This window comes from Ranitomeya variabilis, chromosome 4 (assembly GCF_051348905.1).
Source record: "Ranitomeya variabilis isolate aRanVar5 chromosome 4, aRanVar5.hap1, whole genome shotgun sequence".
NCBI lineage: Eukaryota > Metazoa > Chordata > Amphibia > Anura > Dendrobatidae > Ranitomeya > Ranitomeya variabilis.
Genome location: NC_135235.1, coordinates 647083631 through 647109720, shown reverse-complemented (window position 1 = coordinate 647109720; position 26090 = coordinate 647083631). Strand labels below are relative to the sequence as shown.

At 44.5% G+C, this 26090-nt stretch overlaps 1 protein-coding gene across 2 annotated transcripts in view; it reads left to right on the top strand.

Annotated features, from left to right (window-relative positions):
- The window catches only part of LOC143767340 (uncharacterized), a 254994-nt gene that overhangs the window by 188134 nt on the left and 40770 nt on the right, over nt 1-26090 (top strand). Inside the window, exon 1 of one of the 2 annotated variants that reach the window (XM_077255576.1) lies at nt 9333-9456. The exons of the other annotated variant lie outside the window; for it this stretch is intronic. Coding sequence (XP_077111691.1) covers nt 9403-9456 — 54 coding nt within the window. The 5' untranslated portion in view covers nt 9333-9402. Of the gene's footprint in view, nt 1-9332; nt 9457-26090 lie in introns of those variants that run through there. 2 annotated transcript variants of the gene reach the window in all.

Here is a 26090-nt window from a genome sequence, read left to right as displayed (position 1 = left end):
AAATTTAGGTCGATAATTTCTGAGTTTATTTGTGAAAAAAAACGGAAATTTGGCGAAAAATTTGAAAATTTTGCAATTTTCACATTTTGAATTTTTATTCTGTTAAACCAGAGAGTTATGTGACACAAAATAGTTAATAAATAACATTTCCCACATGACTACTTTACATCAGCACAATTTTGGAAACAATTTTTTTTTTTTGCTAGGAAGTTATAAGGGTTAAAATTTGACCAGTGATTTCTCATTTTTACAACAAAATTTACAAAACCATTTTTTTTAGGGACCACCTCACATTTGAAGTCAGTTTGAGGGTTCTATATGGCTGAAACTACCCAAAAGTGACACCATTCTAAAAACTGCACCCCTCAAGGTGCTCAAAACCACATTCAAGAAGTTTATTAACCCTTCAGGTGTTTCACAGCAGCAGAAGCAACATGGAGGGGAAAAATTAACATTTAACTTTTTAGTCACAAAAATGATCTTTTCGCAACAATTTTTTTATTTTCCCAAGGGTAAAAGGAGAAACTGGACCACGAATGTTGTTGTCCAATTTGTCCTGAGTACGCTGATACCTCATATGTGGGGGTAAACCACTGTTTGGGCGCACGGCAGGGCTCGGAAGGGAAGGAGCGCCATTTGACTTTTTGAATGAAAAATTGGCTCCAATCTTTAGCGGACACCATGTCGCGTTTGGAGAGCCCCCGTGTGCCTAAACATTGTAGCTCCCCCACAAGTGACCCCATTTTGGAAACTAGACCCCCCAAGGAACTTATCTAGAAGCATAGTGAGCACTTTAAACCCCCAGGTGCTTCACAAATTAATCCGTAAAAATGAAAAAGTACTTTTTGTTCACACAAAATTTCTTTTAGCCTCAATTTTTTCATTTTCACATGGGCAACAGGATAAAATGGATCCTAAAATTTGTTGGGCAATTTCTCCTGAGTACGCCAATACCTCATATGTGGGGGTAAACTACTGTTTGGGCACATGGTACGGCTCGGAAGGGAAGGAGCGCCATTTGACTTTTTGAATGAAAAATTATCTCCATCGTTAGCGGACACCATGTCAGGTTTGGAGAGCCCCTGTGTGCCTAAACATTGGAGCTCCCCCACAAGTGACCCCATTTTGGAAACTAGACCCCCCAAGGAACTTATCTAGATGCATAGTGAGCACTTTAAACCCTCAGGTGCTTCACAAATTGATCTGTAAAAATGAAAAAGTACTTTTTTTTCACACACAATTTTTTTAGCCTCAATTTTTTCATTTTCACATGGGCAACAGGATAAAATGGATCCTAAAATTTGTTGGGCAATTTCTCCTGAGTACGCCGATACCTCATTTGTGGGGGTAAACCACTGTTTGGGTGCACGGCAAGGCTTGGAAGGGAAGGCGCGCCATTTGACTTTTTGAATGGAAAATTAGCTCCAATCGTTAGTGGACACCATGTCGCGTTTGGAGAGCCCCTGTGTGCCTAAACATTGGAGCTTCCCTACAAGTGACCCCATTTTGGAAACTAGACCCCCCAAGGAACTAATCTAGATGCATAGTGAGCACTTAAAACCCCCAGATGCTTCACAGAAGTTTATAACGCAGAGCCATGAAAATAAAAAAATATTTTTCTTTCCTCAAAAATGATTTTTAGCCCGGAGTTTTTTATTTTCCCAAGGATAATAGGAGAAATTGGACCCCAAATGTTGTTGTCCAGTTTGTCCTGAGTACGATGATACCCCATATGTGGGGGGTAAACCACTGTTTGGGCGCACGGCAGGGCTCGGAAGGGAAGGCACGCCATTTGGCTTTTTGAATGGAAAATTAGCTTCAATCATTAGCGGACACCATGTCGCGTTTGGAGAGCCCCTGTGTGCCTAAACATTGGAGCTCCCGCACAAGTGACCCCATTTTGGAAACTAGACCTCCCAAGGAACTAATCTAGATGTGTGGTGAGCACTTTGAACCCCCAAGTGCTTCACGGAAGTTTATAACGCAGAGCCATGAAAATAAAAAATTATTTTTCTTTCCTCAAAAATGATTTTTTAACCCACAATTTTTTATTTTCCCAAGGGTAACAGGAGAAATTGGACCCCAAAAGTTGTTGTGCAGTTTCTCCTGAGTACGCTGATACCCCATATGTGGGGGTAAACCACTGTTTTGGCACAGGTTGGGGATCGGAAGGGAAGTAGTGACGTTTTGAAATGCAGACTTTAATGGAATGCTCTGCGGGCGTCACGTTGCGTTTGCAGAGCCCCTGATGTGCCTAAATAGTAGGAACTCCCCACAAGTGACCCCACTTTGGAAACTAGACCCCCCAAGGGAACTTATCTAGATGTGTGGTGAGCACTTTGAACCCCCAAGTGCTTCACAGAAGTTTATAACGCAGAGCCGTGAAAATAATAAATGTGTTTTCTTTCCTCAAAAATATTTTTTTAGCCCAGAATTTTTTAATTTTCCCAAGGGTAACAGGAAAAATTTGACCCCAAAAGTTGTTGTCCAGTTTCTCCTGAGTACGCTGATACCCCATATGTGGGGGTAAACCACTGTTTGGGCACATGCCGGGGCTCGGAAGGGAAGTAGTGACGATTTGGAATGCAGACTTTGATGGAATGGTCTGCGGGAATCATGTTACGTTTGCAGAGCCCCTGATGTGCCTAAACAGTAGAAACCCCCCACAAGTGACCCCATTTTGGAAACTAGACCCCCCAAAGAACTTATCTAGATGTGTGGTGAGCACGTTCAACCCCCAAGTGCTTCACAGAAGTTTACAACGCAGAGCCGTGAAAATTAAAAATCATTTTTCTGTCCTCAAAAAAGATGTTTTAGCAAGCAATTTTTTTTTCACAAGGGTAGCAGGAGAAATTGGACCACAATATTTGTTGCCCAGTTTGTTGTGAGTATGCTGGTACCCCATATGTGGGGGTAAACCACTGTTTGGGCGCACGTCAGGGCTTGGAAGGGAAGTAGTGACATTTGAAATGCAGACTTTGATGGAATGGTCTGCGGGCGTCACGTTGCATTTGCAGAGCCCCTGATGTGCCTAAACAGTAGAAACACCCCACAAGTGACCCCATTTTGGAAACTAGACCCCAAAAGGATCTTATCTAGATGTGTGGTGAGCACTTTCAACCCCCAAGTGCTTCACATAAGTTTATAACGTAGAGCCGTGAAAATAAAAAATAATTGTTCTTTCCTCAAAAATTATGTTTTAGCAAGTAATTTTTTATTTTTGCAAGGGTAACAGGAGAAATTGGACCCCAATAGTTGTTGCCCAGTTTGTCCTGAGTACGCTGGTATCCCATATGTGGGGGTAAACCACTGTTTGGGCGCACGTCGGGGCTTGGAAGGGAGGGCGCACCATTTGACTTTTTGAACGCAAGATTGGCTGGAATCAATGGTGGCGCCATGTTGCGTTTGGAGACCCCTGATGTGCCTAAACAGTGGAAACCCCTCAATTCTAACTTCAACACTAACCCCAACACACCCCTAACCCTAATCCCAACTGTAGCCATAACCCTAATCACAACCCTAACCCCAACACACCCCTAACCACAACCCTAACCCCAACACACCCGTAACCCTAAATCCAACCCTAACCCTAATCCTAACCCTAATCCCAACCCTACCCACAACTGTAACCCCAACACAACCCTAACCCTATCCTTAACCCTAACCACAAGCCTAATCTTAACCCTATTTCCAACCCTAGCCCTAATTCCAACCCTAAGGGTACCGTCTCACATAACGATTTACCAACGATCACGACCAGCGATACGACCTGGCCGTGATCGTTGGAAAGTCGTTGTGTGGTCGCTGGGGAGCTGTCACACAGACCGCTCTCCAGCGACCAACGATGCCAAGGTCCCGGGTAATCAGGGTAAACATCGGGTTACTAAGCGCAGGGCCGCGCTTAGTAACCCGATGTTTACCGTGGTTACCAGCGTAAAAGTAAAAAAAAAAAAACCGTACATACTCACATTTCGGTGTCCTTCAGGTCCCTTGCCGTCTGCTTCCCGCTCTGACTGAGTGCCGCCGTACAGTGAGAGCAGAGCGCAGCGGTGACGTCACTGCTGTGCTGTGCTCTCACTTTCCGGCCGGCAGACAGTCAGAGCGGGAAGCAGACGGCAAGGGACCTGAAGGACACCGAAATGTGAGTATGTACGTTTTTTTTTTTTTTTACTTTTACGCTGGTAACCATGGTAAACATTGGGTTACTAAGCGCGGCCCTGCGCTTAGTAACCCGATGTTTACCCTGGTTACAAGCGAACGCATCGCTGGATCGCTGTCACAACGATCCAGCGATGACAGCGGGAGATCCAGCGACGAAAGTTCCAAACGATCTGCTACGACGTACGATTCTCAGCAGGGTCCCTGATCGCTGCTGCGTGTCAGACACAGCGATATCGTATGGATATCGCTGGAACGTCACGGATCGTACCGTCGTAGCGATCAAAGTGCCACTGTGAGACAGTACCCTAACTCTAATTCCAACCCTAACCCTAAGGCTATGTGCCCACTTTGCAGATTCGTGTGAGATTTTTCCGCACCATTTTTGAAAAATCCGCAGGTAAAAGGCACTGCGTTTTACCTACGGATTTACAGCGGATTTCCAGTGTTTTTTTGTGCGGATTTCACCTGCGGATTCCTATTGAGGAACAGGTGTAAAACGCTGCGAAATCCGCACAAAATTGACATGCTGCGGAAAATACAACACAGCGTTTCCGCACGGTATTTTCCGCACCATGGGCACAGCGGATTTGGTTTTCCATAGGTTTACGTGGTACTGTAAACGTGATGGAAAACTGATACGAATTCGCAGCGGCCAATCCGCTGCGGATCCGCGGCCTATCCGCTGCGGATCCGCGGCCAATCCGCTGCGGATCCGCGGCCAATCCGCTGCGGATCCGCGGCCAATCCGCTGCGGATCCGCGGCAATCCGCTGCGGATTCACAGCCAAATCCGCACTGTGTGCACATGCCCTAACCCTACCCCTAACCCTAACCCTACCCCTAATTCTAACCCTAATTCTAACCCTAGTTCTAACCCTAACCCTAGTAGAAAAAATATATATATATATTTTATTTATTTTTATTATTGTCCCTATGGGGGTGATAAAGGGGGGTCATTTACTATTTTTTTTTATTTTGATCACTGTGATAGGCTATATCGCAGTGATCAAAATACATCTGAAACGAATCTGCCAGCCGGCAGATTCGGCGGGCGCAGTGCGCATGCGCCCGCCATTTTGGAAGATGGCGGCGCCCATGGAGAAGCCGGACGGACACCGGGAGGCCCGGTAAGTATGAAAGGGGGGTGATCGGATCACGGGGGGGGGGGGGACCGGAGCACAGGGAGGGGGGACCGGAGCACGGGGGGAGCGGACAGGAGGACGGAGGAGCGGACAGGACGACTTAGGGGGGCGGACCACGTAACGGAGCACTGGGGAGGAGATCGGTGGGTGTGGGGGGGGACAGATTAGGTTTTCCAGCCATGGCCGATGATATTGCAGCATCGGCCATGGCTGGATTGTAATATTTCACCATTTTTTTGGGTGAAATATTACAAATCGCTCTGATTGGCAGTTTCACTTTCAACAGCCAATCAGAGTGATCGTAGCCACGAGGGGGTGAAGCCACCCCCCCTGGGCTGAAGCATCACTCCCCCTGTTCCTGGAGATCGGGTGAAATTGGAGTTAACCCTTTCACCCGATCTGCAGGAGCGCGATCCCTCCATGACGCATACGCTGCGTCACAGGTCGGATTGGCACCGACTTTCATGACGCAACGTATGCGTCAAAGGTCGGGAAGGGGTTAAGTCTGACTGTAATTACAAGAAAGTACAGAAGAATTTGTGCAAGCCTATAACCATAGAAGATCTGTAGATAGTTAGAAACATAGAATATTAGAGTTGAAAGGCATCTCAAGGGTCATCGTGTCAAACCCTCTGCTGAATCAAGCGCAGGACTCTCTAAACCATCTTGACAGATGTCTGTCCAGCCTCTGTTTTGAAGACTTCAATTGAAGGAGAACTCACCACCTCTTATGGCAGCCTGTTCCATTCATTGATCACCCTCACTGTCAAAAAGTTTTTCTAATATTTAATCTATATCTTCTTTTCAGTTTCATTCCATTGTTTCTTGTGTTTCCATGTGCAAATGAGAATAAGGATGATCTCTCTACACTGTGACAGCCCTTCAGATATTTGTTGACCGCTATTAAGTCTCCTCTTAGTTTTCTTTTATGCAAGCTAAACATTCCCAGATTCTTTAATCGTTCCTCGCAGGACATATTTTGCAGTCCGCTCCCCTTCCTGGTAGCTCTTCTCTGAAGTTGCTTTGGATTTTCAATGTTTTTTTTTAAATGGGGTGCCCAGATGAGGTCTTACCAAGGAGGAGTAGAGGGTGATAGTTATTGTACTTCATTTGATCTAGACTCTATGCGTCTCCTAATATATTGTAGAACTATGACTTTTTACTGCTGCATCACACTGTTGACTTGTGCAGTCTGTGATCTATTAGTATACTCAAGTCTTTTTTACATGTGATGTTGCTTAGTTCTATTCCTCCCATTCTGTATATAGTTTTCATTTTTCTTGATCTGATGTAGAATCAGCGCCGCTCCGTAGCCTCTGTGACGTCACACACCAGGCACCTCGTCGGCCATCTTTTTCCTTGCTCGTATCCAGGGACGCCACTGGCCGGGGCTTCCCCTGGCTCTACGCAGCTTCTTTGTATCCCTGCTGTGCCGCGGCTGCTACAAGCCAGCCTCCCTACTCACCGCCCGCACATCGGACCTGCCACTGCGGGACTGAACAGGCAGCAACACACCAGATATCGCCGCATACACCACGCATCCGGACCCCGGTGAGTCCCCAGCCGGCTACACCGGTGCATGTGATTACAAACGCCACACAGTTTACACCCCACAGCATACAGAGGGTACTATTCGGGACAAATCTTGGGTGCAACACGGTGGACACACACCACCTGTGCACGTCACAGGACCAATCAGGCACATTCAGTGTAAGCCTTAGTGTACGAAACCCAACATAGATGTTCAATCTTCAGAAGGTACTGTATCTGGCTTAGGGACCACCCCTGAAGGGCATCAGTGGGAGGACCCTTTTACGCATGTTTTACGGTTGACATACCCTCTAGCTCGGTTCAGCTTTATTACAAGCATTATATTCTTCTTTAGATTTGCCACCCTTTTTCCATTTAATAAACTTTTCTTTTTTTAACAAGTGATCAAGCTCTGTGTTCATCTATCCTGCTCTCTTTAAATGCTTCCAATTCTTCCATCTTTTCAGGATTGTTACAGATTACAGTGAAACATTTCTGTCCTTTAAAGCATCCAGCCATTGGATCTTCCTCTATCTAAGTGCTTTAAAATTTGTCTTTCTGTAGTCCAACTTTAAAGTCTAAGAGCTCGCTGGTCTTCCACCTCTTGTAATCCAAAATTTGAGGATGGTATGATCACTGACTCCTAAATTCCCAGCCACCTTTACTTCATCAACCATTTCCTCCCTGTCAGGAAAAATTACATCCAAGATTTTAGATCTTCTTGTTCTCTCTTCTACTTTTTGAAAGATAAAGTTGTCAGCAAGAGAAGAATTTTCTGAACCCATTTCTTTTGCCTGAGAGAGATTTGCAACAAATATCTGGATAAAATCTCCCATGATCACTTTTTTGAGAATCAAGACATCTAATGTAAAAAGAGTTTGCTCATCTCTTCAGTCTGTCCAGGTGGCATATAAACACCTACAATAGTGTCCATTCTGTTCTTCTATCCTTGTGTTCCTACCCAAACAGTTTATACAGAGCTACCAGTCTCTGAAGCTTGGATCTCTGTAAAGATAACATTCTAACATCCATCCTAACATACAATGCAACACCTCCTCTCGCTTGTTAATCCTGTTTCTAGTTTATCTAGTTCTCCAAGATGTTTGGAACAACCTACCTTCTGTGTTCATTCAAAAACTGTCTGAACGTGTCCCTGAAATAATTTAAGCTTTGATACCATTTTGAAGGTGAAGGATTGTCACACCAAATATTGATGTGATTTAGATTTCTCTTTTTATACACAAGCATTTTGTTTAAATTTAAAAATAAACGATTAATATTTATTTTTTAAAGCCTTCTTGCTTTGCACCATTTTTTCCACACCAGCCTAAAACTTTTGCAGAGTAATGTACACACTTTTCTTTTTTTGACTTTTTAAATTATTGGGGACATTCCTAATTGGTATGGATAAGTCAGCTTCATTAATCAATGCACAACATATTCCTGTCCTTAGAAACTTGGAATTATTGGAGGGTGGGAGAGGGAGTGAATTACCTTAGCATAGACTCTTATTGTATAATTATGTCACTAAGAGCAGTGCTGGATATAGTAGATCTAGCATGTATATCTTGTCAGGAAGATCTGTCCTGCCAAGAATTAGTCTGACTGAGACCTGTGATTCCATTCAGCCAGTTGGCAGATACCTGCCTGGAACCTCCTGGACACTTGTGCTGTTTGCTTTGTTATTCCAGGATTAGACCCGGCTTGCACACCGACTTCATCTCAATCTGTTTACCCTCCTTATTCAGACCTCAGCTAGTAATAACACTTTGTTATATGCCCCCGAATTGCATCGCAGGATATATTCTGTATCTCTACAAAAGAACTGGTGACCTTCCAGTACACGTCGTACATATAAGGCTCCGCAAAATACAGACACGGCTCCGCTCCGTCCACGTCGTACACACACAGCTCTGCTCCATACACACATGGCTCCGCTCCATACACCTAGTACACATGTGGCAACGCTCTGTACACCTCATACACACACGGCTTCGCTCCGTACACACGCGGCTTTGCTCTGTACACCTCGTACACACACAGCTCCGCTCCGTACACCTCAAACACATGCGGCTCTGCTCCGTGCACCTCATACACACGTGGCTTCGCTCTGTACATCTCTACACACACGGCTCCGCTCCGTACACCTCATACACACACGGCTCCGCTCCGTACACCTCATACACACACGGCTCTGCTACATCCACCCTGTAAACCCCTCCTGACCCCACACAGAAACTTCCCCTCATCCAGCACCATGACAACCAGCACAGCAGAGTCCTGTATATACTGAGGCCCCTGATCATGTGACCCCTGACTCCTCCCCTCCTGTGACCTCATCACAGGTCCTGTGCGCACAGAACAGTCATATATGTGGTGTGCGGCTCTGCAGGTGGAGGTAGGTGCTGGAGATTCCCCATTACTGGGCGGGGGCAGTAACCCCTCCATTCCCGGAGATAGTGCCCCCTTATACCAGTGCTCCAGCTCCATTGTGACCCCAGTTCTCCATTACTTCCTCTTTGTCTCCTCCTCTGACAGGAAGCTTCGCTCTTCCTTCCTGTGGGGCAGAGATGGTGGGAAGTGGCTGTAGCTGTAGTGAGTGGAGCCTTTTCCTGCGCTCAGCTGTAAGTAGTGCAGTTATTGTGTGTATTTCGCACCTGTACCATCTGTGTATAGACACTAATGTGAGGCTGGGGGGAATTTGAGACCTCGGGCAGTTCTGGGTTCACCATGTGGAGATTCTCCATTACTGGGCAGAGGTGCCAATTAACCCCTTCTTTACCAGAGAAACCTTGCTTTGCTTTCAGGATGAGGTTGTTGTCACTGAAGTACAGATTTTATTGGGGAAGTAGAAGAGATTAACAATGGTTTTGATTAGTGATGAGCGTAATTGCTCGTTACTCCAGTTTGCCTCCGGTATGCACAGAGTATCACAGGTGACCAAGTGACATGTTTGAATCCCAGCGGCTGCATGTTTCTCGGCTGTTAGACCGCCAGAAAATATGCAGTGATTGCCCTCGTTTGTCATACAACCCCGCATGTGTTGTGGTGGTCTAACAGCTGCGAAACATGCGGCCGCCGGGACTCGAACATGTCACTCGGACACCCGCGCACTACTCTGTGCACCCGAGTACCCGAGCACCCGAGGCAAACTGGAGTAACGAGCACTTGCAGTTATCGCTATTTTTGATCGCTCGAACATCCTTGATGTTGACCCCATAGTGATCACTAATACATATTTTTACTAACCTGAGATATAAGTGAATAGCATCCCTCCCTCGACAGGTGAAAATGCAGCAGCTGTACACTATAGCTGGCCCCCTGCTGCATCCATCACAATCAGTTTTTGCACCAGTCATGGTTGTTTAACCCCCTAAGATAAGCTTTCAATAGTGACAACAGCATCTAGATGACTAAAGGTACCTTCACACGAAGCGACGCTGCAGCGATAGCGACAACGATGCCGATCGCTGCAGCGTCGCTGTTTGATCGCTGGAGAGCTGTCACACAGACCGCTCTCCAGCGACCAACGATGCCGAGGTCCCCGGGTAACCAGGGTAAACATCGGGTTGCTAAGCGCAGGGCCGAGCTTAGTAACCCGATGTTTACCCTGGTTACCAGCGTAAAAGTAAAAAAAACAAACAGCACATACTTACATGCGTCCCCCAGCGTCTGCTTCCTGACACTGACTGAGCTCCGGCCCTAACAGCAGAGCGGTGACGTCACCGCTGTGCTTTCACTTTCACTTTAGGTGCCGGCGCTCAGTAAGTGTCAGGAAGCAGACGCTGGGGGACGCATGTAAGTATGTGCTGTTTGTTTTTTTTACTTTTACGCTGGTAACCAGGGTAAACATCGGGTTACTAAGCGCGGCCCTGCGCTTGGTAACCCGATGTTTACCCTGGTTACCAGTGTAAAACATCGCTGGTATCGTTGCTTTTGCTTTCAAACACAACGATACACGCCGGTCTGACGACCAAATAAAGTTCTGGACTTTATTCAGCGACCAGCGACATCACAGCAGGATCCTGATCGCTGCTGCGTGTCAAACGAAACGATATCGCTAGCCAGGACGCTGCATCGTCACGGATCGCTAGCGATGTCGTTTCGTGTGAAGGTACCTTAACAGTGTGGGGGCTCCCTCTTTAACCCCATCCACACCTTGATATCATGATTTGTGATCCTTATAGTTGCAATGGAAATTCATGGCCTTAGGGTATGGCTCCACGGTCCGTTTCGCCGGCGGGATCGCTGCAGCGGCGAAGCCGCTCGGCGCTAAGCCCCGCCCCCTTCCTGGGACGCGATGGTGCCGGATGTGTACAGTACACATCCGGGATCATCGCACCCCTCGCCATAGGGCCCTGTGATATGCCTTGCGGGGACGCTGCGTCCCCGCAAGGTGTACGGTCATGCTGCGTTCTGAAAAGACGCGCAGCATGTCCGGAGTCGCACGGGTTTCCACGCATAGTGGAGACGGGATTTCATAAAATCCCCTCCACTATGCTGGAACATCTGGACGCTGCTTGTTTGACGCTGCAGCGTCAAACAAGCAGCGTTTACGTACCGTGGAAACATACCCTTAGAGTCTGCAGGTTATAGTGAATGTTCAGAAGTTAGCTGCATTTCAGTGGTAAAAATAAATTGTATTCATTCTGTCATGCCGTTTTACATTAATTCCTGAAAAGCTCATAAAGGGTCATTCCTTACGTTACATTCACAAGCCAAAAACTGGCTACAGACTGTTCTTTGAAGGCAGGCACAATAAGGAGTGAATGTATATTGTACATTAAACTATTCTCAATAGATTTCAACACAGTTTGATTTTTCAACAATAAAATAAATACAAAATACAGTGTTATTACTAGGTAAGTAACGTTACAAAAAAAGGAAAGGCAATTGTCTTTCATGAGTCTGCCAATTTTTCTGTTCTGGTAAACAGGGGAGAAGCACTATTTGTATTGTATTAAAACACCATAGTCCCTGCAACTTTAAAAAATGTATTTTAAACTCTCAAGTTAAAAGCAACAATTTTTATTACAAGAAATGTAGATAAGTTACGTTACCATACAGTATAGTAACTTGCGTTACAATGTTACCATCCATTGGATTAAACTTATTGTAAGGTAAGTTACCATCATCTTTGTAACATAAGTTACTTTATTGTGTTGTAACGGAAGTTACCATGGAATGACCCTAAAGGGTTAATAAACTGCCCGATAGCAGTTTTTCATATGTTGAGGGAGGTTGTTTTTAAAATTGTATTACTTTTGGGGGGTTTCCAACATATAGGTGCCCCAAAGTAAGTTCAAAACTGAATAGTTCCCTGAAAAAATACAGGTGCATCTCACAAAATTAGAAAATCAATATAAAGTTAATTTATTTTGGTTCTTCAATAGAAAAAGTGAAACTCATATATTATAGAGTCATTACGCACAGAAAGATGTATTTCAAGTGTTTATTTCTGTTAATGTTAATGATTATGGCTTACATCCAATGAAAACCCAAAAGTCATTAGAATACTTTATAACACCAGCTTGACAAAGTGATTTTAAAATCCGAAATCTTGGCCTACTGAAATGTATGTTCAGTAAATGTACTCAATACTTTGTATTGGGGCTCCTTTTGCATGAATTATTCTGCAGCCCCTATAAGTGCTAGTACTGCGCTAACAGACACTGCGTGTACTCCGCAAACCCATCTGTAAGAGTACTGTGCTAAAAGCCGCTGTATGTACTTTGCACCCTCCTGTCTGTGGTAGTACTGTCTTTTAAGCCGCTGTGTGTACTCTGCACGCCCCACCTGTGGGAGTACTTGTTCTTTAAGCCACTGTGAGTATTCTGTACCCCACCTCCGTCTGAGGGAGTACTGTTCCTTTAAGCTACTGTGTGTTTTTTTTTTAGTAGTCTGGTAAATAATTTGCATCAGCCATCTCGTTGACTTTTATTGGCCAAATAATTTTTTTTTCAAGACCGCTGTGTTTTCTATTAGTTTTGCAAATTAACAAATTGCATAATCCGTCTCATTGCCATTTCTGTTGACATGGCCGGGGTGATGTTGTAGCTCATTCGGTACCTGTTATGTGCCCAAATGCAACATCTTTTTCTGTTGCACCCAGCCGACAGGATGTCTGCGTCTTTTCATAGTCCCTAATACTGCTGCACTAATGTTAGGGCCACAAGATGTTAAGGTGTTGGGTTGGATAGCTGAGAGTGGCTCCAGTTCCTTTGCATTATCTTCCACTCGGTCCACTGCAGAAAGTGCACAGTTGGCACTGGGGGACCATGATTATCTGGCTTCCACCTCACACCCTTGCAAATCAGCCAAGCAGTCTGAGCTGCAAGTCATGCAGCAGTCAGTCCCTTCTGCTTTTGATGACTCCGCTGGCTTGGGTTCCATGGCCCATCCACCTGGCCCTATCCTAGAAGTGGAAGAGATTTAGCGCATTGATGCCCAACCATTTGTTATGTCGGAGAATCAGTACGTGGGAGGGCTAGTGCACAAGGTAAGTGGACCACCGCAAGACATGTTGAAAAAATTAAAGGGACTCTGTCACCTCAAATTGGCGGGATATTTAAATGACTTTTTACCTGCCAGTGGGCAGCGTTTCATCTTCATTTCTCCACCCCGTCCGTCCTTGTTGTCCGCAATATGTTAGTGAATTACAGTACATGTGCTCCATAGTTGGCGTGTGCGCAATGTAATCTTCGGTCACGCACTATTTTTTGGAAGTGCATTGAACAGCAAGGTGGATTGCTGCGTAGGGGGAAAAAAAATCTCTTTAAATCTTCAGCTTAGCGAGTGTGAACTGAGTGTAAGTGTGAACGGCGGTAAGTGTGACTTGTGATTCAGTGACTTTGGATTCAGGGAGTTTCCAAGGGAGGAATTACTGAATTGCTGTCTGTATTTTATTAATACTTTGCATTTATTTTTTATTTAACTTTTCTGTCTGGTGCAATCCCCATTAGGAAATGTACTCCACTATTGTTAATGCCATCCAGTGCACATTTTGCCACATGTATGCAATCCTTGAGCAGCCGGTCGAGGGTGCATACTGCTGTGTGAGATCTGAGCATGTTGAGCATTTAGAAGCCCAGATTCTGAATCTAAATGTGCAGCTGGCAACACTGAGATCCATAGACAATATGGAAAGGAGTCTTCTGCTCAGTGAGCAGACGCTCAATGGGATAGATGAAGGGGGATGGTAGGATGGAGCTGCAGGACAGTGGAGCAGCAAGCTGGGTGACAGTTAGAAGGCCAGGTAGAGGGAACAGTGCCAGGGAGGCTAGTCCTGATCTGGCACACCCCAATAAGTTTGCTAAGTTGGCAGATGAGGGGGGTGCCAGTACAGGGGTAGCACTGCTGCAGCCAGTCATGTCCTCTGAAAGCCGGAGGAGTGACTGCTCCAGTAAGGAGGGAAATAGGAGAGCAGGACAGGCCAGACAGGTGCTGGTAATGGGGGACTCAATTATTAGGGGAACAGATAGGGCAATCTGTCACAAAGACAGGGATCGTCGAACGGTGTGCTGCCTACCTGGCGCTCGAGTCCGACACATCGCTGATCAGGTTGACAGATTACTAGGAGGGTCTGGTGAGGACCCAGTGGTCATGGTGCACATTGGTACAAATGACAAAGTTAGAAGTAGGTGGAAGGTCCTTAAAGGGAACCTGTCACCCCCCCAGGCGTTTTTAACTAAAAGAGCCACTTGTGCAGCAGTAATGCTGCATTCTGACAAGGTGGCTCTTTTAGTTCTGGGTGCTGTAACAATATACTACGTGGCTGGGCAATATACTACGTGGCTGGGCAATATACTACGTGGCTGGGCAATATACTACGTGGCTGGGCAATATACTACGTCTCTGGGCAATATACTACGTCGCTGGGCAATATACTACGTGGATGGGCAATATACTACGTGGCTGGGCAATATACTACGTGGCTGGGCAATGTACTACGTGGCTGGGCAATATACTACGTGGCTGGGCAATATACTACGTGGCTGGGCAATATACTACGTGGCTGGGCAATATACTACGTCACTGGGCAATATACTGCGTGGCTGGGCAATATACTGCGTGGTTGGGCAATATACTACGTGAGCTATGCAATATACTGCGTGGACATGCATATTCTAGAATACCCGATGCGTTAGAATCGGGCCACCATCTAGTATTTATTAATGACCTTGTAGGGGGCATACAGAGCAGAATTTAAATATTTGCAGATGACACTAAACTCTGCAGGGTAATCAATACAGGGGAGGACAATTTTATATTACAGGATGATTTACAGTGGGGCAAAAAAGTATTTAGTCAGTCAGCAATAGTGCAAGTTCCACCACTTAAAAAGATGAGAGGCGTCTGTAATTTACATCATAGGTAGACCTCAACTATGGGAGACAAACTGAGAAAAAAAAATCCAGAAAATCACATTGTCTGTTTTTTTATCATTTTATTTGCATTTTATGGTGGAAAATAAGTATTTGGTCAGAAACAAACAATCAAGATTTCTGGCTCTCACAGACCCCAAGTGTAATAACCTATCCTGGTATTGCAGACCCCCCAGTCCTCTAATAACCTTGGTTGCTCTTCTCTGCACCCGCTCCAGTTCAGCTATGACTTTCTTATACACCGGAGACCAGAACTGTACACAGTATTCTAAGTGTGGTCGAACTAGTGACTTGTATAGAGGTAAAATTATGTTCTCCTCATGTGCATCTATGCCTCTTTTAATGCTATAGATTATTTTATTTGCCTTTGTAGCAGCTGCCTGACACTGGCCACTAAATATGAGTTTGTCATCCACCCATACACCCAGGTCTTTTTCATTGACGGTTTTGCCCAGAGGTTTAGAATTCAGCACATAGTTATACATCTTATTACTTCTACCCAAGTGCATGACCTTACATTTATCCCCATTAAAGCTCATTTGCCATTTGTCAGCCCAAGCTTCTAGTTTACATACAGTGAGGCAAAAAAGTATTTAGTCATTCAGCAATAGTGCGTTCCACCACTTAAAAAGATGAGAGGCGTCTGTAATTTACATCATAGGTAGACCTCAACTATGGGAGACAAACTGAGAAAAAAAAATCCAGAAAATCACATTGTCTGTTTTTTTAATCATTTTATTTGCATTTTATGGTGGAAAATAAGTATTTGGTCAGAAACAAACAATCAAGATTTCTGGCTCTCACAGACCTGTAACTTCTTCTTTAAGAGTCTCCTCTTTCCTCCACTCATTACCTGTAGTAATGGCACCTGTTTAAACTTATCAGTATAAAAAGACACCTGTGCACACCCTCAAACAGTCTGACTCCAAACTCCACTATGGTGAAGACCAAAGAGCTGTCAAAGGACACCAGAAACAAAATTGTAGCCCTGCACCAGGCTGGGAAGACTGACTCTGCAATAGCCAACCAGCTTGGAGTGAAGAAATCAACAGTGGGAGCAATAATTAGAAAATGGAAGACATACAAGACCACTGATAATCTCCCTCGATCTGGGGCTCCACGCAAAATCCCACCCCGTGGGGTCAGAATGATCACAAGAACGGTGAGCAAAAATCCCAGAACCACACGGGGGGACCTAGTGAATGAACTGCAGAGAGCTGGGACCAATGTAACAAGGCCTACCATAAGTAACACACTACGCCACCATGGACTCAGATCCTGCAGTGCCAGACGTGTCCCACTGCTTAAGCCAGTACATGTCCGGGCCCGTCTGAAGTTTGCTAGAGAGCATTTGGATGATCCAGAGGAGTTTTGGGAGAATGTCCTATGGTCTGATGAAACCAAACTGGAACTGTTTGGTAGAAACACAACTTGTCGTGTTTGGAGGAAAAAGAATACTGAGTTGCATCCATCAAACACCATACCTACTGTAAAGCATGGTGGTGGAAACATCATGCTTTGGGGCTGTTTCTCTGCAAAGGGGCCAGGACGACTGATCCGGGTACATGAAAGAATGAATGGGGCCATGTATCGTGAGATTTTGAGTGCAAACCTCCTTCCATCAGCAAGGGCATTGAAGATGAAACGTGGCTGGGTCTTTCAACATGACAATGATCCAAAGCACACCGCCAGGGCAACGAAGAAGTGGCTTCGTAAGAAGCATTTCAAGGTCCTGGAGTGGCCTAGCCAGTCTCCAGATCTCAACCGTATAGAAAACCTTTGGAGGGAGTTGAAAGTCCGTGTTGCCAAGCGAAAAGCCAAAAACATCACTGCTCTAGAGGAGATCTGCATGGAGGAATGGGCCAACATACCAACAACAGTGTGTGGCAACCTTGTGAAGACTTACAGAAAACGTTTGACCTCTGTCATTGCCAACAAAGGATAGATTACAAAGTATTGAGATGAAATTTTGTTTCTGACCAAATACTTATTTTCCACCATAAAATGCAAATAAAATGATAAAAAAACAGACAATGTGATTTTCTGGATTTTTTTTTTCTCAGTTTGTCTCCCATAGTTGAGGTCTACCTATGATGTAAATTACAGACGCCTCTCATCTTTTTAAGTGGTGGAACTTGCACTATTGCTGACTGACTAAATACTTTTTTGCCTCACTGTATGTAAACTAGAAGCTTGGGCTGACAAATGGCAAATGAGCTTTAATGGGGATAAATGTAAGGTTGTGCACTTGGGTAGAAGTAATAAGATGTATAACTATGTGCTTAATTCTAAAACTCTGGGCAAAACCGTCAATGAAAAAGACCTGGATGTATGGGTGGATGACAAACTCATATTCAGTGGCCAGTGTCAGGCAGCTGCTACAAAGGCAAATAAAATAATGTAATGCATTAAAAGAGGCATAGATGCACATGAGGAGAACATAATTTTACCTCTATACAAGTCACTAGTGCGACCACACTTAGAATACTGTGCACAGTTCTCATCTCCGGTGTATAAGAAAGACATAGCTGAACTAGAGCGGGTGCAGAGAAGAGCGACCAAGGTTATTAGAGGACTGGGGGGTCTGCAATACCAAGATAGGTTATTACACTTGGGGTCTATTTAGTTTGGAGAAACGAAGGCTAAGGGGTGATCTTGTCTTAATGTATAAGTATATGAGGGGACAGTACAAAGACCTTCCTGATGATCTTTTTAATCATAGACCTGAGACGGGGACAAGGGGGCATCCTCTACGTCTGGAGGAAAGAAGGTTTAAGCATAATAACAGACGCGGATTCTTTACTGTAAGAGCAGTGAGACTATGGAACTCTCTGCCGTATGATGTAATGAGTGATTCTTTACTTAAATTTAAGAGGGGACTGGATGCCTTTCTTGAAAAGTATAATGTTACAGGTTATATATATATTAGATTCCTTCATAGGGCGTTGATCCAACTAGTCTGATTGCCGTATGTGGAGTCGGGAAGGAATTTTTTTCCCCAATGTGGAGCTTACTCTTTGCCACATGGGGTTTTTTTTGCCTTCCTCTGGATCAACATGTTAGGACATGTTAGGTTAGGCTATGGGTTGAACTAGATGGACTTAAAGTCTTCCTTCAACCTTAATAACTATGTTACTATGCTTTGCCCAACTGCGGGCAAAGCCGAAAAGCATTACTGTGCATGCGCCCGCGGACATAGTGCGCGGGCGCATGCGCAGTAATGCTTTTCGGCTTTGCCCGCAGTTGGGTAAAGCATAGTGCGCATGCGCGACCGAGATTGCATTGCGCACACGCCAACTATGGAGCACAAGTACTCTAATTCATAAACATATTGCGGACAACAGGGACGGATGGGGTGGAGAAATGAAGATGAAACGCCGCCCATCGGACAGGTAAAAAGTCATTTAAATATCCAGCCAATTTGAGGTGACAGAGTCCCTTTAAATAAACAGTGTTGGTTTACGCCTACCTTGCCTTGTCCACCTCTTCCACCACTTAGACCTATGCCTCGCGAATCTAGATAGCTAGGTTTAGTTTTCCAAATTCTAGGTTGTTTTAAGTGAGTTACATAAAAAAATAAAAAAACATGAAAAAATACAAAAAAGCAAAGTTGTAATACTTCTCGCTTGCCTCTTCCACCCATGCCGACACATCCACCAATTCCTCCACTTGAACCTATGCATGGAGGTTCAAGATAGCTAGTTTAGTTTTGTAAATTGTAGGTTGTTTTAAGTCAGTTCCATAAATGTTATGACCTGGTGGTTAAGGAGCAACACTGATATGACCTGGTGGTTAAAGAACAACATGGGACGAGCTCTGAGGAGGTGGTATCTTTACTGACCGCAGTTCCTAATCCTAACACCAACACTAGTAATAGCCGTGGGATGTTCCTGTCACTCCCTAGACACCTTGTCACAGCCTGAGAACTAACTACCCCTAAAGATGGAAACAGAAAGCTATCTTGCCTCAGAGAAAACCCCCAAAGGAAAGATAGCCCCCCACAAATATTGACTGTGAGTGGAGAGGGAAATGACATACACAGAAATGAAAACAGAATTTAGCAAAGGAGGCCAATACTAATCTAGATAGACAGAATAGGAAAGGTTACTGTGCGGTCAGTATTAAAAACTAAAAATCCACGCAGAGTTTACAAAAATGATCTCCACACCGACTTACGGTGTGGAGGGCAAATCTGCTTTCCCAGAGCTTCCAGCTAGCCTGAATATATCATGATGACAAGCTAGACAAAAAGAAACATAACATGGGCTGAGAAATAAAGTCCACAGCAAATGGACAACCAAAGAACTAGCAAAAACGTATCTTTTGCTGAAATGGACCGGCCATAGGAGAAATCCAAGGAGAGATCTGAATCCAACCCTGAAACATTGACAGCTGGCATGAACTGAAGACCAGAGCCAGGTTAAATAGCAAAGCCAGGAGAGACGATCAGTGAAAGCAGCTGCTACAGCTAAACTCAAGGAGCAGCAGTTCCACTCGAAACCACCAGAGGGAGTCCAAGGGCAGAACTCACAAAAGTACCATTCACAACCACAGGAGGGAGCCCAAGAACGGAATTCACAACACATAAACAAAAAACATTGGGAAAAAAACACAAGCGTTTTATTACTCCTCCCTTGAATCTTTATTTTATTTATTTCTTTAACTCAGTTATATAGCACTATTAATTCCACAGAACTTAACAGACATTATCGGCACTGTCCCCATTTGGGCTCTCAATCTATTTTCCTTATCAGTATGTGTTTAGAGAGTGGGAGGAAACCCACGCAAACACAAGGAGAAGATATGAGCTCCTTGCAGATGTTGTCCTTGATTGGATTTGAACCCAGGACCCCAGCAAAACTACAGTGCTAACCACTGAGCCACCGTGCTGCCCTGCCTCTTATACTGCCACGTCCACCATCTCCTCCACTGGAGTTGTTTCTCCTGGGTCAATAATCTTATTTTTTATTTCTGCCCTGCTTAGCGTATGGACAGGACGCAGCAATAGTGAGGGACAGTATTGGGTTTTGTGTGTGCAAAGTTTAAATAAAACACTGTGTACTCCACCATATCTGATAGTACCGTGCGTAAACAAAAGTTTTTAGAATCGTCTTCTGTGTTGGTGGTAGTGTTGTGCATGTGTGTCTAAATATTTTTTCTACTTCTTTGTAACTACCGCTGTGTGTATGCTTTAACTCATATCTGTGGGAGTACTGTGCCTTTAGGCCGCTGTGTGTACTCTGCAACCCTTCCTGTGGGGATACTGTGCCCCATTGTCTGGGTGTGAAATTTTTAATCCGCTTTCTCAGGGAAATGTGGAAACATGCTCTGTGGGTAAAATTTGTTATTGGCTTCTATGGGCGTTCTGTGCTGAAAAGCATCTGTGTACTCTGCAGCTGTGTCTGTATGAGTAGTGTGCCTAAAATATTATTTTACTGTACATTTGTGGCCTGGCTTAAAGGGAACCTGTCACCCCCAAAATCGAAGGTGAGCTAAGCCCACCGGCATCAGGGGCTTATCTACAGCCCCCGATGTATCCTGAAAGATGAGAAAAAGAGGTTAGATTATAACTCACCTGGGGGGGCGGTCCGATCCGATGGGGGTCGCGGTCCGATCCGGGGACTCCCATCTTCTTACGATGACGTCCTCTTCTTGTCTTCACGCTGCGGCTCCAGCGCAGGCGTTCTTTGTCTGCCCTGTTGAGGGCAGAGCAAAGTACTGCAGTACGCAGGCGCCGGGCCTCTCTGACCTTTCCCTGCACACTGCAGTACTTAAAGTAGGTCCCAAAGTAATTTTTTTGTGAAAAAAATAAAATGTTCATTTTTTCCTTCCACATTGCTTTAGTGCTTGTGAAGCACCTGAAGGGTTAGTAAACTTCTTGAATGTGGTTTTGAGCACCTTGAGGAGTGCCGTTTTTAGAATGGTGTCACGTTTGGGTATTTTCTGTTATATTGACCCCCCAAAAAAAACTCACTTGAAATATGAGGTGGTCCCGAAAAAAATGGTTTTGTAAATTTTGTTGGAAAAATGAGAAATCGCTGGTCAACGTTTAACCCTTACAACGTCCTAACAAAATAAAATTGTTTTCTAAATTGTGCTGATGTAAAGTTGACATGTGGGAAATTATTTGTTAACTATTTTCTGTGATACCACTCTAATTTAAGGGTACAAAAATTAAAGCTTGAAAATCATCCAAATGCTCTCTAGCAAACTTCAGACGGGCCCGGACATGTACTGGCTTAAGCAGTGGGACACGTCTGGCACTGCAGGATCTGAGTCCATGGTGGCGTAGTGTGTTACTTATGGTAGGCCTTGTTACATTGGTCCCAGCTCTCTGCAGTTCATTCACTAGGTCCCCCCGTGTGGTTCTGGGATTTTTGCTCACCGTTCTTGTGATCATTCTGACCCCACGGGGTGGGATTTTGCGTGGAGCCCCAGATCGAGGGAGATTATCAGTGGTCTTGTATGTCTTCCATTTTCTAATTATTGCTCCCACTGTTGATTTCTTCACTCCAAGCTGGTTGGCTATTGCAGAGTCAGTCTTCCCAGCCTGGTGCAGGGCTACAATTTTGTTTCTGGTGTCCTTTGACAGCTCTTTGGTCTTCACCATAGTGGAGTTTGGAGTCAGACTGTTTGAGGGTGTGCACAGGTGTCTTTTTATACTGATAAGTTTAAACAGGTGCCATTACTACAGGTAATGAGTGGAGGAAAGAGGAGACTCTTAAAGAAGAAGTTACAGGTCTGTGAGAGCCAGAAATCTTGATTGTTTGTTTCTGACCAAATACTTATTTTCCACCATAAAATGCAAATAAAATGATAAAAAAACAGACAATGTGATTTTCTGGATTTTTTTTTTCTCAGTTTGTCTCCCATAGTTGAGGTCTACCTATGATGTAAATTACAGACGCCTCTCATCTTTTTAAGTGGTGGAACTTGCACTATTGCTGACTGACTAAATACTTTTTTGCCTCACTGTATGTAAACTAGAAGCTTGGGCTGACAAATGGCAAATGAGCTTTAATGGGGATAAATGTAAGGTTGTGCACTTGGGTAGAAGTAATAAGATGTATAACTATGTGCTTAATTCTAAAACTCTGGGCAAAACCGTCAATGAAAAAGACCTGGATGTATGGGTGGATGACAAACTCATATTCAGTGGCCAGTGTCAGGCAGCTGCTACAAAGGCAAATAAAATAATGTAATGCATTAAAAGAGGCATAGATGCACATGAGGAGAACATAATTTTACCTCTATACAAGTCACTAGTGCGACCACACTTAGAATACTGTGCACAGTTCTCATCTCCGGTGTATAAGAAAGACATAGCTGAACTAGAGCGGGTGCAGAGAAGAGCGACCAAGGTTATTAGAGGACTGGGGGGTCTGCAATACCAGGATAGGTTATTACACTTGGGGTCTATTTAGTTTGGAGAAACGAAGGCTAAGGGGTGATCTTGTCTTAATGTATAAGTATATGAGGGGACAGTACAAAGACCTTCCTGATGATCTTTTTAATCATAGACCTGAGACGGGGACAAGGGGGCATCCTCTACGTCTGGAGGAAAGAAGGTTTAAGCATAATAACAGACGCGGATTCTTTACTGTAAGAGCAGTGAGACTATGGAACTCTCTGCCGTATGATGTAATGAGTGATTCTTTACTTAAATTTAAGAGGGGACTGGATGCCTTTCTTGAAAAGTATAATGTTACAGGTTATATATATATTAGATTCCTTCATAGGGCGTTGATCCAACTAGTCTGATTGCCGTATGTGGAGTCGGGAAGGAATTTTTTTCCCCAATGTGGAGCTTACTCTTTGCCACATGGGGTTTTTTTTGCCTTCCTCTGGATCAACATGTTAGGACATGTTAGGTTAGGCTATGGGTTGAACTAGATGGACTTAAAGTCTTCCTTCAACCTTAATAACTATGTTACTATGCTTTGCCCAACTGCGGGCAAAGCCGAAAAGCATTACTGTGCATGCGCCCGCGGACATAGTGCGCGGGCGCATGCGCAGTAATGCTTTTCGGCTTTGCCCGCAGTTGGGTAAAGCATAGTGCGCATGCGCGACCGAGATTGCATTGCGCACACGCCAACTATGGAGCACAAGTACTCTAATTCATAAACATATTGCGGACAACAGGGACGGATGGGGTGGAGAAATGAAGATGAAACGCCGCCCATCGGACAGGTAAAAAGTCATTTAAATATCCAGCCAATTTGAGGTGACAGAGTCCCTTTAAATAAACAGTGTTGGTTTACGCCTACCTTGCCTTGTCCACCTCTTCCACCACTTAGACCTATGCCTCGCGAATCTAGATAGCTAGGTTTAGTTTTCCAAATTCTAGGTTGTTTTAAGTGAGTTACATAAAAAAATAAAAAAACATGAAAAAATACAAAAAAGCAAAGTTGTAATACTTCTCGCTTGCCTCTTCCACCCATGCCGACACATCCACCAATTCCTCCACTTGAACCTATGCATGGAGGTTCAAGATAGCTAGTTTAGTTTTGTAAATTGTAGGTTGTTTTAAGTCAGTTCCATAAATGTTATGACCTGGTGGTTAAGGAGCAACACTGATATGACCTGGTGGTTAAAGAACAACATGGGACGAGCTCTGAGGAGGTGGTATCTTTACTGACCGCAGTTCCTAATCCTAACACCAACACTAGTAATAGCCGTGGGATGTTCCTGTCACTCCCTAGACACCTTGTCACAGCCTGAGAACTAACTACCCCTAAAGATGGAAACAGAAAGCTATCTTGCCTCAGAGAAAACCCCCAAAGGAAAGATAGCCCCCCACAAATATTGACTGTGAGTGGAGAGGGAAATGACATACACAGAAATGAAAACAGAATTTAGCAAAGGAGGCCAATACTAATCTAGATAGACAGAATAGGAAAGGTTACTGTGCGGTCAGTATTAAAAACTAAAAATCCACGCAGAGTTTACAAAAATGATCTCCACACCGACTTACGGTGTGGAGGGCAAATCTGCTTTCCCAGAGCTTCCAGCTAGCCTGAATATATCATGATGACAAGCTAGACAAAAAGAAACATAACATGGGCTGAGAAATAAAGTCCACAGCAAATGGACAACCAAAGAACTAGCAAAAACGTATCTTTTGCTGAAATGGACCGGCCATAGGAGAAATCCAAGGAGAGATCTGAATCCAACCCTGAAACATTGACAGCTGGCATGAACTGAAGACCAGAGCCAGGTTAAATAGCAAAGCCAGGAGAGACGATCAGTGAAAGCAGCTGCTACAGCTAAACTCAAGGAGCAGCAGTTCCACTCGAAACCACCAGAGGGAGTCCAAGGGCAGAACTCACAAAAGTACCATTCACAACCACAGGAGGGAGCCCAAGAACGGAATTCACAACACATAAACAAAAAACATTGGGAAAAAAACACAAGCGTTTTATTACTCCTCCCTTGAATCTTTATTTTATTTATTTCTTTAACTTAGTTATATAGCACTATTAATTCCACAGAACTTAACAGACATTATCGGCACTGTCCCCATTTGGGCTCTCAATCTATTTTCCTTATCAGTATGTGTTTAGAGAGTGGGAGGAAACCCACGCAAACACAAGGAGAAGATATGAGCTCCTTGCAGATGTTGTCCTTGATTGGATTTGAACCCAGGACCCCAGCAAAACTACAGTGCTAACCACTGAGCCACCGTGCTGCCCTGCCTCTTATACTGCCACGTCCACCATCTCCTCCACTGGAGTTGTTTCTCCTGGGTCAATAATCTTATTTTTTATTTCTGCCCTGCTTAGCGTATGGACAGGACGCAGCAATAGTGAGGGACAGTATTGGGTTTTGTGTGTGCAAAGTTTAAATAAAACACTGTGTACTCCACCATATCTGATAGTACCGTGCGTAAACAAAAGTTTTTAGAATCGTCTTCTGTGTTGGTGGTAGTGTTGTGCATGTGTGTCTAAATATTTTTTCTACTTCTTTGTAACTACCGCTGTGTGTATGCTTTAACTCATATCTGTGGGAGTACTGTGCCTTTAGGCCGCTGTGTGTACTCTGCAACCCTTCCTGTGGGGATACTGTGCCCCATTGTCTGGGTGTGAAATTTTTAATCCGCTTTCTCAGGGAAATGTGGAAACATGCTCTGTGGGTAAAATTTGTTATTGGCTTCTATGGGCGTTCTGTGCTGAAAAGCATCTGTGTACTCTGCAGCTGTGTCTGTATGAGTAGTGTGCCTAAAATATTATTTTACTGTACATTTGTGGCCTGGCTTAAAGGGAACCTGTCACCCCCAAAATCGAAGGTGAGCTAAGCCCACCGGCATCAGGGGCTTATCTACAGCCCCCGATGTATCCTGAAAGATGAGAAAAAGAGGTTAGATTATAACTCACCTGGGGGGGCGGTCCGATCCGATGGGGGTCGCGGTCCGATCCGGGGACTCCCATCTTCTTACGATGACGTCCTCTTCTTGTCTTCACGCTGCGGCTCCAGCGCAGGCGTTCTTTGTCTGCCCTGTTGAGGGCAGAGCAAAGTACTGCAGTACGCAGGCGCCGGGCCTCTCTGACCTTTCCCTGCACACTGCAGTACTTAAAGTAGGTCCCAAAGTAATTTTTTTGTGAAAAAAATAAAATGTTCATTTTTTCCTTCCACATTGCTTTAGTGCTTGTGAAGCACCTGAAGGGTTAGTAAACTTCTTGAATGTGGTTTTGAGCACCTTGAGGAGTGCCGTTTTTAGAATGGTGTCACGTTTGGGTATTTTCTGTTATATTGACCCCCCAAAAAAAACTCACTTGAAATATGAGGTGGTCCCGAAAAAAATGGTTTTGTAAATTTTGTTGGAAAAATGAGAAATCGCTGGTCAACGTTTAACCCTTACAACGTCCTAACAAAAT